The sequence below is a fragment of the Olea europaea genome, chromosome 8, assembly GCF_002742605.1.
Source record: "Olea europaea var. sylvestris chromosome 8, O_europaea_v1, whole genome shotgun sequence".
NCBI classification, from domain to species: Eukaryota; Viridiplantae; Streptophyta; class Magnoliopsida; order Lamiales; family Oleaceae; genus Olea; species Olea europaea.
The window spans coordinates 18,090,152-18,103,454 of record NC_036244.1 but is presented as its reverse complement, the minus strand read 5'-3'; the positions used below and the strand labels follow the sequence as shown (position 1 = coordinate 18,103,454).

The following is a 13,303-nucleotide window of genomic DNA, read 5'->3' as shown; positions in this document are numbered from 1 at the left end:
TATTATTATATTAAAAATTATGTAATTGAACTAATGTCAAGTCATTGTTGAAAAATGCATTTTAATAAAAAAAAAATGGTGCTCAAACAAGGCTTAATATTGTGAAAGAAACAATAAGGGTGTGTTTGATTACATTTATTTTTTATGAAAAATATCAGTTTTTCATCCAAATTCCTACTTGGAGTGTTTGATTGCTATTTTTTTCATGGAAAAGATTTTCCAACTTTTGAAAATATGCCTAATTTTCCTTGTTTTTAAGGAAAACATTTTCTTTAGGTAGATGTGGTTTTTATTTTTACAAAAGATGGAAAATATTTTCTTTTCTAAATGATATTTTCCATATCAATCAAACACACTCTAAAAGTAACAAGTTTCTCCCTTGGCTTCCACATGGAGTAAGTTCTCAGAGGGCATACAAGCAACAAAAGTAGTTGCTTCAATAAATTTTTCAAAACCAAGAACAAGACCCACACCTCAGGCATTCAATAAATACAGTCATACAGACATTACTTTGGTACAGCGATCACTCAATTGGTAGATCCATTTTGCTACTAGTGAGTAATAGTAACACGTTTAGAAATTCTTTATAAACTGTTGAGATAGAAATATAAAATAGTAAGCAAATGTTATTTGTGTATCTCTCAAAACGTTTAAATAAAAATTAGATTTAAAATTTATAAACATGAGCCAAACATAACTAAAAGAAGAGGGTATAATTTTTGTCAAGAACTCTCCATTATAAATACAAACTACGTCAGAATGACTCTTTCGTATTATTTCATGTAACATGGAGCTTGAACTTCAATTTTGTAGATATTTTCTTAGAATGAGTTTTGCAAAAGTTAATTTTTTTAGAGAAAGTGTGCTTAAAAAGTAAGACAAACTTAAGGATTCTCGTGCAAAATTATTTTATTGAAACATTGTATAGTTAACATTAAATTTAGGAAAAATGAGTTTTAGAAAGTGGGGTCGGATGAAGTTGTAACAATTTGTCTTACTTTAAATTTTCATTTTTTATGTTAATAAAAGAGTCCTCGTGCCATTTTTATTTATAACATAAACTTGCTCTCGTTTGACCACTATTATTTGGATTTATAATTTTTGGAATAATTTTTTTTTTTTTAAGAATGTATGATTAAAAAGAAGAAAAGTTTTCAATTTACGTGTAATATTTTCGTAGGAAAATGCTAATGGTACATAATTTCCATTACATAAGGGTAGGGGTGTAAATGGTCCGATTTTTGACAGATTTTCACACTAAACCATTTAAACCAGTTTGAGAAAAACTCAAACCTAAACCAAATCATTTTGAACAGTTTAAAAAAAAACTCAAACCAAAGTAAAATCACAATAAACTAAAACATAATTTTTTTCATATTTGTTCACTTTTTTTAGGCATTAGACAATACAATAATGTTACAATACAAGTCCACTGAACTAGATATAAGGTCCAAAAAATATAATGATGTCCAACATGACCTCGTGATCATCATATCTGAAAAATGATACTGATTAGACAAAGAGAATAACCAATCACAATAATAAAACAATTGTTTATAATATCTAAACATAACAATTACACAAATTTATGTTTGCATGATGTTACGAAATGTTTTAATTTTATATTCTTACTTTAGTTTGCTCCAAAAAATTATTGATCTAAAATCTTATTCGTAGCAAATATTATCACTGAAGGTCTATGATCTATTTGTCTCCAATTTGGTATAATGCACTTCAATTCAACTGTGAACAGGCATAAAAAATCTGAAAAATAAGTGTGTGATGTCGATGACTCAAAACTGTGTTGGGTGTCGGTTGAAGTTTATCTAAATTTTGAAGAGGAAAATGCTATTTGATAGATTATGTTAGTTTTGAGATTATTAGATATAAATTATGATTATTGGATAATAATATATCTGTATTAGAAAATTAGAAACTGACAAAAATACACACAAATGACAAAACTATTGAATTTTGTAAATTTGGATGAATTTTCAAAAAATTTCATTATTTTATTTTTATATATTTTTTTGTCGGTTCGATTTGGTTTTAAACTGTAATTAAAATTCTCAAACCTAAACAAAATCATTTTTGATTTGGTTCAAAATTATTTCGTTGACCGGGTCCACGTGGCATCAAACTGAAGATTTCTAAAATGCGATATCGGTTCAATTTTTCAATTTGACGATTTTTGCTTAGAATCCTAAATGAGGTTATTTATCCTCTCACATGAGGGTGGACCCACATGAATAAAATATTCGAGTGACCCCCATGTGAGAGGGAAATATCTTTATGTACATATAATTATATACCAACAGAAGTGAGGTTTGGGCATAGCCTAGTGGTGCAAAGGACAAGGGTGAAGTTATCTCACGCCTTACTGGCAGCCGCAGTGTGGGGTTTTGATTTCTGAAACATGGAATTGAACTCCTTGTAGGCGTAGTGTACAAGCAACTCTTATTCCCTGGTCTGCTGGGGCACATCCCGCGCTTTACCTCCCTCACAAAACTCTAGGGACAAGACAGTGGATGCCCTCAAAATTGGGGTTCAACATTTTTTAATTATATACCAGCAACCAACATCTCTCATTTTCATATTTTTCAACTATATAAAAAATCATAAATTAACCAGAGGAAGGGTTGGAGCAGCTTGGTGATGTAATAACCATGGAGGAGGGTCCCTTCGGGGAAGGAGTAAAAGCCATGTGGGAACCTGGGAACCAACAAGGGCACGACCTGCGATTTACCTCCACTAGTCACTGAGGGGCCGGGGGCTAGAGGTCCAGGATTTAGTCTGGCTAAGCTGGGACACCTGGGTTATCAAAAAAAAAAAAAAAAAAAAATCATAAATGGGAAAAATGTTATGAGGATAAATTGTGCAGAGGATGAGCATGTGAGAAAGAGGGCAAGGATAGAAGTCGGCTTGTCAAGTCGCTGTTCTTCATTTTATTGTTTCTTTCACAGTATTTAACGTTAAATCACATCATATCATTTGAGAATCAGAGAAAAAAACACACTACTCCGGCTCTTCTTTCTCCCACTTTTTACTCTTCTCAATATTCTGACTTTCATTTCATTTCTTGCTCATTAACTTATCTTTTTCTGCATTTTGTGAATTTGTATTTCTTTATTTGAATTTGCATTTTGTCAGCACACCTCCTTCCCCTTTTTAAATGCTTTAATCCCCACGCCCCATGTGCATTTTCTTTGTTTGTTTCTGAGAGAAACTGAATAGGAAGAAGAGTAAAAAAGGTTAAAAGATTGAAGACTCTGTACAACCAAAACCCCCTTTATCCCCACTAGCTTAGGCAGTGTGTTCTTTATAATTTCTTTATTTCCTTTTGTAGCAGATATTGCATTTCCAAACTACACTCAAGAAATGACTAAAGATGAAGACTTTAAGCTTCTCAAGATCCAGGTATTTTCTTTCTCTGTAACACCTGTTTTTCTTTAGACCCTTATACATCAGTGTATATTATTTTTATGTATGTACAGTAAAACTATGTTATGGGCTTTCCCTAAAAATCCCTTCTTTTTCCTTTTTGATTTTTTTTTTTTGGTTGCAGAACTGTGTTCTGAGAGTGAACATTCACTGTGATGGGTGTAAGCACAAAGTGAAGAAACTCTTACAAAGAATTGAAGGTCCTCTCTCTTTAGCGCCTTTGCTATAGCATTTTAACATTTTCCAAGTTTTGTCTGTTTTATGGGCTAAAAATATACTCTTTTTGCTGCATTATCTGCGAATGATTCATCTTTGACTCACAGGAGTTTACCAAGTCAACATAGATGCAGAGCTACAAAAGGTTACTGTTTCAGGGAGTGTTGCTCCTGCAACTCTAATTAAGAAGCTGGTTAAAGCTGGTAAATATGCTGAACTTTGGTCTCAAAAACCTAACCAAAACCAGAAACAGAAAGTTAACTGCATCAAAGAGGATAAAGACAAAAAAGGGCAAAAGCAAGATATGATGAAGGCTCTTGAATCTCTCAAGAACCAGCAGAAATTTCCCTTTTTATCTGAAGAAGATGAAGAGTGTCTTGATGATGAGGAGGAAGAATATGATGAAGAGGAGGAAATGCAGCAGCTTATAAGGGATAAATTAAACCTACTGACTATGCTCAAGCAACAGGGTGAAGTTAATGCAAAGAAAGGTGCTGTGGCTGCCATGGCTGGAGCTTCAAACAATGGGAAGATTAACAATGCTGCAAATGGGAATGGTGGAAAAAAAGGAAATCCTAATCCCAATGTTCAAATGAAGGCAAATCAACTTGCAGCCCTTAAAAATGCACAGATGGGAGGTACTGGTGGTGCAAATGCCATTCCTGCTGAAGTCAAAAGGGGAAATGATTTGAACGGTATGATGAATCTTGCTGGTTTTCATGGAAATGGGGCTACTAATGTTGCTGCATCTGTTCTTGGACCCCCCAATTCCAATGTTGTTGGAGGAGGAGCATTTCAAGTTCAACCCAACAATTTTTACCAAGGTTCTGCTGGCTTGCCCATAAATGGCTTAGCAACAGGACATAAACCTTCATCAACGATGATGAGCATGAATGGCTATCAACAATTCAACAATCCATCATCACTGATGAACCTGCAAAATAGGCATGCCTTGCAACAGCCTCAGATGATGTACAACAGGTCTCCTTTCATTCCTCCAAGCACTGGTTATTACTACAATTATGAGCCAGTTGCATATACTTACAGTGATACTGGCTTCAATGGTGATCATTCTGCTACTCATATGTTCAGTGAAGAGAACGCAAATAGTTGTTCAATTATGTAAATGGGAAATTCTGAAATCCTCGTGTTGAACTAGTATTTTTGACTTTATTCAGTTGTGGGGTTGTTTTTTTTTTAGTTGCCAGGTTGGTTGTTAAGGTGTTGTTTTCCCTTTTCAACTATTCCTCCAGTTATGGGCTTTTGTTAATTAATTGTTCCCTATGTTTCTGAACTGATTTTAATATATTAATCTATTCAGTTCAACTTTGTCTTGTATATTTGACTATTTGCGGATATGCTAAAAATTTCTCTCGTCTCCATATTTTGGTAATTTGTCTCCAATACGTGTAAATTCTTGACTATGGTGTTAATGGTCAAATTAGACAAGCACTGCGAAAGAAAATTATAAATACACTTTATTATTCAGGAATTTTGTAAATTCATAATTTGTAAGTACCTAAAAAAATAATATTAAGGGCTTGTTTGACATGATTTTTGAGAAGTCGAAAAGAATTTTTGAGATTCAAAAGTTGATACTGAAATAGACTGTATGAAAGTGATTTTTTTTAAAGTTAAAAGGGTTTTTAGAAAAAGTTAGTTTTATATGACTTTATGCAAATGCACTTTCTAAATATGAAATTCTAAAAATTAGCGAGCCACATTTTTTTTAAAAAATATATGTATTTCTAAATAGCGTGATTTGACATCATCTCAATAACACATTCTTCAATTAAATAATATTATATGTAAATTAATTTTTTATTTTTATTTTGTAATCACACATTTTTCATCAATATATTATTCAAAAATACATCTTCCCCCACTTGCTTGCACCACTTTTTACTATGTTCATTGGTGGATATGCTATGGTCGGACGACTTTGAGATAGTCGGAAGATATTGTACGTATAGTGTGTATCAATGTGATTCTTTTGTTTCCGATCCTTCCTCTCCCACTAATCATGCCACCTTTCTAGAACTAACAACCCAAATTCGTTAAAATCATCACTAGCCAGTTATAACTTCAAATTAAAATTTATTTTCATATTACTCTATATTCAATTTTGCTACATTTACAGAAAAATTATGTAGATAGATTGACAGATAGCCAGCTGACAAACATTCAATGAACGTTGGACATAAAACAATTTCAAACTAATCAATGTAATATTATCACAAGTATTATATATCATCCCTTTTGTCAAAAAGCTTATGTGCAGGAAGCTTTATTCCTCTGTATTTTAGTTACATGAAATGTGGCGGGCAAGGACCAGGCACTATGGTCAGCTTAAGCTATAATTTTACAGTGTAGGGAGACAAGGTGTGACATTGGTTGTGCAGAGACATGATTACATTTTTAGAAGTGTACAGTAGGAAAAGTTGTGTTTGACACTGTATCACATTGATATTTGTAAAATAAATATTACTGAATTTACTGTTGTGTTTGGTGGGGTGTGCACGCGCATGTCACGTGACAGTATGCACACTGTCAAATTGTGTCACCCAATGCGCCACCAACGTGAAGACATTAGCGTGTTACACCCAATTGCTGACATTTCTTGGATAAGATAATAATCCTAAAAATAAAATTTTCAATTTAAGTGATTTATTAATAAATTACTTTATTAGGTTTGACTCATTCGTAAGTGTGTTTCAACTAACATTCTACTTCTCTAGTTATAAAACAATCTTTGGTGATGAAAACAATGGCAATTTTTTTTTTTTTAATAATTATAGGAAATCTATACATTTTATTAATTTTGTGATGAAAGGTAGGGTGGTACAACTTCACCATATTTCACTTTATTTGTGTTAAAAATTTCTAATTGTCATAAAAATGAAGAAAAAAAGAAGAGAACAGAGAGAAGACAATAGACTTGTGTATTTTACTATAAACCAAAGCTCTATATTTATATGACAGAATCAGAGATACAACGGTAATTATTTCTAAGGCTGTAGGAGTATAATTGTCATTTACCTCTAAATACTAATAAACTTTCATTTTACAACACTCCCCTTTAAATGACATATTACAAAATATCTCTCTCGTTAAAACCTTGTTTGATAAAAATTCGATGGAAAAAAAATCAAAATGAAGAAAAAGAGTACAGTTATTTTGGAGTACTAAAAATAAATACTGCCCCATTAAAACCTTGTTAAGAAAATCCAGTGGAACAAAATCTAAGCGAAGGAAAAAGGGTACAACTACTCTCCCTGATGTTGATCACTGAAAATCTTTGAGTCGTCGCATTCCAATCTCATGAACTAATTTCTTGAACGCAGATGTTGGAAGTGCTTTTGTGAATAGATCAGTCACATTGTCACTTGAACGAACTTGCTGGATATCGATGTCGTCATTCTTTTGAAGCTCATATATATGAAAGAATTTTGGAGAAATATACTTTGTTCTGTTACCTTTGATATATCATCCTCTGAGTTGTGCAATACAAGCTGCATTGTCTTCATACAAAATTGTTGGACTATCCTTTGTTGAAGTTAATCTGCATGATACTTGGATATGATGAGTCATGTTTCTCAACCGCACACATTCTCGGTCTGTTTCATGGATTGCAATAATTTCAAAATGATTTGAAGATGTAGCTGTCAATGATTACTTCACAGATCTTCATGATATAACTATTCATCCATGTGTAAATACATAACCTATTTGTGATTTAGCTTTATGTGGATCGGATAGATAACATACATCTGCATATCCCACTAAAGTAGATCCCGACTTTTGAGAATAAAATAATCTCAAATCAATGGTACCCTTTCAGTAACGAAAAATATATTTAACACCATTCCAATGTATTTGAGTTAGTATAAAGTTATATCTTGCAAGGAGATTTACAGAAAAAACTATGTCGGGTCGAGTGTAATTTGCAAGATAAGTTAATGCTCTAATTGTACTAAGATATGGTACTTCAGGATCAAGAATTTTTTCTCCATCTTCAAGTGGACAAAATGGATCTTTTTTCACATCAAGTGATCAAACAACCATGGGTAATGCCAATGGATGTGCATTATCCATGTAAAAACGTTTTAAAACTTTTTTTGTATACGTAGACTAATGAACAAATAATTCATCTGCGAAATGTTCAATCTACAATCCAAGATAAAATTTGGTTTTTCACAAATTCTTCATCTAAAAATCATTTTTCAAATAATCAGCAGTTTTGTTGAGCTTTTCAGGAGTTTCAATTAAATTTAAATCAACATAAACTGCCACAATTGTAAATCCACTATTTATTTTCTTTATGAAAACATATGGACAGATATCGTCCTTTTTATAACCCTTATTCAACAAATATTTGCTAAAGCGATTATACCACGTGTTCGAACCGTTTTAACCATATAATGATTTTTACAATTTAATTGAGAACATGGTTCTCGGGCATGTATCGTTTATTCCTGGCACCTTCAGTTGTTCAGGGACTTTCATATATATGTCACTATCAAGTGAACCATACAAATATGCAGTTACTACATCCGTAAGGCACATATCAAACTTTTGTGACACAGTCAAACTAATTAAAAATCTAAAAGTGATAGTGTCTATTACAGGAGAATATGTTTCTTCGTAATCAATTTTTGGTCTTTGTGAGAAACCTTGAGTTATTAGTCGGACTTTGTACCTTGTAATTTCATTATTTTCATTCCTCTTTCGTACAAAAACTCATTTGTATCCAATAGGGATTACAATTTCAAGTGTTCGAACTACAGGTTCAAACACTTTTCGTTTCTCCAAGGAATTCAATTCTGCATGTATGACTTCTTTTCATTTTGGCCAATCATTTCTATTTTGACAGTCTTTAAATGATTGTGGTTCAGGATCCTCATTTTGTATAATATCAAGAGCCACATTAAAGGTGAAAATATTGTCTATAACAACATTATTTCGTTCTCATAATTTATGAGATAATATATAATTTATTGAAATCTCATTATTGTCGGATACTCGTGGTTCTTTAAGAACCGTATTTTCAATATTTGATTGATCAATCTTTTCTAATGTGATTTCTTCTGAAATTTTTGATTGATTTTTCTCATGTACCTTTTTTTTGAGGTACAGAGTCTTTTGAACCAACTGGTTGACCACGATTCTAGCATATTTTAGATTCATTTGCTACAGCTGATTGTCCTATAGGGACATTAATTTTTGCTGAAATATTTTCTGCTTGCACATATGACTTTGTCACTTTTCTTGCGTCAACAAATATATCGGGTAATTGATTTACAACTCTTTACAAATGAATGATTTTTTCAACCTCTTGCTCACATTGATTGCTGTGGGGAACAAAATGAGATAGAGTTGCTTCATTCCAAGTAATTTTACCTTATTTTTCAGGATGTAATATTTCCCCTCCTAAAGTTGGGAAAGTCATTTCATCAAAATGACAATATGCAAAACGTGTAGTAAATAAGTTACCCGTTAAAAGCTCAAGATACCTAATAATTGATGGTGAATCAAAATCCACATAAATTCTAAGTTTTCATTGGGGACTCATTTTAGTACGTTGTGGGGGGGAGGGGGGGGGGGAAATAGGGATTTGGATAGCAATACCAAAGACCTGTAGGTGAGAAATATCAGGTTCATAATCAAATGTCGGTTGCAAAGGTGAATATCGATAATAGACAGTTGGTCTAATACAAACAAATGATGCAGCATATAATATGACATGATCCCAAATAGAAGCTAGGAGTTTTGTTTTCATAAGTAATGGTCTAACAGTAAGTTGTAGACGTTTAATAAATGACTTTGTCAAACCATTTTGTGTATGAATATGCGCAATTGGATATTCAATTACAATCCCGATTGACATACAATAATCATTGAATGCTTGTGATCTAAATTCACCAGCATTGTCAAGGCGAATAGTTTTAATTGAGTAATCGAAAAATTGTGCTCGTAATTTTATAATTTGAGCAAGTAGTCTAGCAAAGACTACATTTCTAGTGGAAAGTAGGCAAACATATGACCATCTAGTATAAGAATCAATTAATACCATAAAATAACGATATAGTCCACATGGTGGGTGTATTAGCCCACATATGTCTCCATGAATTCTTTTCAAAAAAGTTGGAGATTCAATATTGACTTTTGTAGTTAAAGGTCTAGTGATTAACTTGCCTTGCGAATAAACTACACATGAATAATCATTAGGTAAAGGAATCTTCTGGTTCTTTAAAAGATGTCCATGTGAATTGTTTATTATTCGACACATTATTATAGCTCTTGGATGTTCAAGTCGATCATGCCAAAGAATAAAGCTTTTTGGGTCAACGAGCTTCTGGTTCATGAAATTATTTGATTCAACCATTTTTATAAATGTATAATACACCCCAGATGGGAGCGTGTAAAATTTTTCTTTTATCTTCTTTTGATTAGATATAAAAGAAGTTATGTAAAGATATTCAATATTATTTTCTTGCTTCATTTCAATATGATATCAATTGCTACGGATATCTTTAAAACTAAGCAAATTTCTTCTGAATTTGTTAGAATAAAGTGCATCGTCAATATATAATTTTGTATTATTTGGTAAAATAATACAAGTTCTTCCGGAGCCTTCAATAATATTCGATGTAACTGATATTCTATTGGCATTATTTTCTTTCAATGTTAAGTCCAAGAAATATTTTTTTATCTTGAAGAATAGTTTGTGTAATTGCACTATCAATCAAGCAGTTGTCTTGACAACCCATCATGAATATATCAATCTAACAAAATATATATATATAAACTTAAATTTAAATTTAAAATGATAAGCATAATTAATACTGTGAAATTAACGATGCATAATAAAATTCAAAATTTTTGCAAAAAATAAAAACATATTTCAAACTAAATTTCTAAAATAAAGGGAAATACTAGCATGAAAAAAACTAATCTATATTTTCCATCACACCACCCCCAATCAAATGGTCAATATTCCCATTTGGATCAATATAGAAATCAGAGACATCCAAATGAGTCAAATTAATTAGATTATCATAATCAACAAAATTTGTCTCCACTTTTCCCTTTTCCTTGATTGATTGTTGGTAGAGATCGACAATGTGTTTTGCTGTACGACAGGTACGTGTCCAATACCCTTTCATTCCACATCTAAATCAACTTTCTTCGTGTACCTTTTTGGATATGCTACTTTTGTTTGCTTTGTGCCTTTTGAAATTGTTGCCTTGTTGTTGATAACTTTGTTGATTATTTCGTTCATGGTTTACTACTTGTGCACATTCGCGTCCACGCCCAAATTCATGTCCACGTCCACGTCCACGTCCTTGTCTTGATATTGCATTTGCTTCAGGCAATGCAGTACCATTTGCTTCAAGCAATAGTATAGAACCAGTTGGACATAACCCATGACTTTTCATCAGCAGCTCATTATACTGTTAAACAACAAGCAGGCAAAATATTACTTTTGAGTATTTTTTGAAACCACGCTCGCGATATTGCTGCTGCAGAAGCACATTCGAGGCATGAAAGGTAGAAAAAGTTTTTTCCAACATGTCTTCATCAGTGATTTTTTCTCAACACAATGTCAATTTTGAACATATTCTGAATAATTCATAATTGTACCCACTAACAGTTTTGAAGTCTTGCAAACGAAGGTGCATCCACTCATAGTGGGCTTTGGGGTGGACTATAATCCTTTGATGATCAAATCTTCCATTTATTTTTTTCAGTGAGATATTCAATTTTCAATCCATCGTAAAGATGATGACAAAGGAAGATGAGTGTTTTTGCACGATCCTGCAGAAATTCTTTGTTTCCTTCTTTTATTGTCTCTTCCAAATCTTTTGAGACAAGATGAATGTCAGCGTCAAGTACCCATAATAAATAGTTTTTGCTAGAGATGTCAAGTGCAACAAACTCAAGTTTTGTGATATTTGCCATTCGATTAACTACACAAAAAGCGAGAGAAAATACAATTAATTTCGAAGAATATGATTATACATCACATAATAGTTAGTCATGACATAAATTATGTATTTTCCTTTAGGGATAAATACTAAAATATTATGTTTTTCGAAACATATGCTACTTTAGGAGCACATTGTATTTTGCTATTACTTCTTCAAAAGCAATATGTCAATATTCTTCTAAAATATTGAAAATTATAATTTATGCTCTTCAGGAGCAAGTAATATTCTTCAAGAATATTAATTATAATATTGTACTACTTTAGGAGCATCAACAAACTATACATAATAGATAGATTTTAAATTAATATGCTTCTAGAATATTAATTATAATGTTGTGCTACTTTAGGAGTAACAACATGATAAATTGTTAAGTTAAAGTTTGTATAAGAACATCTAAAATATTTAATTGCCATATAAACATGGTATGAATTTACATACAAGAATTAATCACAAAAAAAGTATAAGTAAAGAAAAAATCTTCCAAGCATGCGCGTGAAAAGAATATTTAATTACCATACAAACATGATATGATGTAAAATTTAATTACCAAATAGATAATATATGAATTTATATTTTAAAATTGATTACCAAACATGTATTAGGAAAAAGAATCTCCATACATAGAAGTGAACAAAATTAGCTAAATCTCTTACCAACAAACAAAAGATACTAAACATACATCTAAATTTCACATATCTAGAAATTAAAGATAGAACTAATATATAATAGATTCAAAAGATAAAATTAATAATGAATAATATGTGAAAAAAATGATCGTGTATGAATAAAAAAACGTGAATTAATATGTGTTCAGATTACACATACAAATGTAAATTAGAATTAATATACTTGCCAATGAAAAGTAGAGAAGAAGAAGTAACCTCGTTATGATGCATATGTAAATTGAAATAGTTCACATGCTACCAAATTAATTTGGTATACGTGATAAATATTCATACCTATAAAAATTATTACATTCACTAAACTTTAAAAAATTAAGTTATTGTGCTGATAACGTGTTATAAAAGTTAAGAAAAGAGAAGAGAACGGAAAGAAGTCAATAGACTTATGTGTTTTATTATGAACCAAAGTCCTGTATTTATAGGACAGAATCAAAGATACAACAGTAATTATTTCTAGGGCTGCAGGGGTGTAATTGTCATTCATCTCTAAACCCTAATAAACATTCCTTTTACAACATTAATATCTATTCCTTATTATAGATATATTCTGAAGTTTTTATGTCACTATTATGTCCATAACATTTTTCATCACATTTTTATTATCAATTAGAAAGTACAGTCAATAATAACAATTTTCGTTCAAAATTTCTACCGGCGTGCTTTCAAACGAGAGACAATTATTTAACCCAATTGAATACAATTACAAATAAGTATTTTTATCCTCTCTTAATGAATATTTATGGACATAGATAGTCATTGAGGAAAAAATGTATTAATTAATGAAAGGTTAAAAAAAAGATTGCAACAAAAAAAGATGATAACATGAACGTGACAATGAGTAAAGATTATAAATCTTTCATTTAATTAAATTGTGGTTCAGTTAAGACTAAGAGGAGTGTCCTGTGTTGATATTTTAATGAACTTTAAGTCTAAATCCAGTGTTCCAGTTGACAAAATTCATTAAAATTGTGG

At 31.4% G+C, this 13,303-nt stretch overlaps 1 protein-coding gene across 2 annotated transcripts; it reads left to right on the top strand.

The window, feature by feature from the left end:
* Window positions 1–2,989: 2,989 nt before the first annotated feature.
* LOC111399055 (heavy metal-associated isoprenylated plant protein 37) lies at window positions 2,990–4,993 on the top strand. 2 transcript variants are annotated; one of them, XM_023026273.1, is made up of 4 exons: window positions 2,990–3,251; window positions 3,350–3,417; window positions 3,566–3,641; window positions 3,765–4,993. In XM_023026273.1, exons 2-4 carry the CDS (start codon window positions 3,379–3,381, stop codon window positions 4,781–4,783), a joined length of 1,134 nt encoding a protein of 377 aa, XP_022882041.1. In that variant the 5' UTR covers window positions 2,990–3,251; window positions 3,350–3,378; the 3' UTR covers window positions 4,784–4,993. The 2 variants fall into 2 exon arrangements, with proteins under 2 accessions (XP_022882041.1, XP_022882040.1); XM_023026272.1 differs by having other exon boundaries at window positions 2,990–3,417.
* Window positions 4,994–13,303: the final 8,310 nt, after the last annotated feature.

Bases quoted from the DNA above. Each gene is read 5' to 3' on its own strand.
- LOC111399055 (XM_023026273.1), top strand. From the start codon at position 3,379: ATGACTAAAGATGAAGACTTTAAGCTTCTCAAGATCCAG. The intron at 3,418-3,565 runs GTATTTTCTTTC...TTTTGGTTGCAG, and splicing joins TTAAGCTTCTCAAGATCCAG to AACTGTGTTCTGAGAGTGAA. The intron at 3,642-3,764 runs GTCCTCTCTCTT...TTTGACTCACAG, and splicing joins ACTCTTACAAAGAATTGAAG to GAGTTTACCAAGTCAACATA.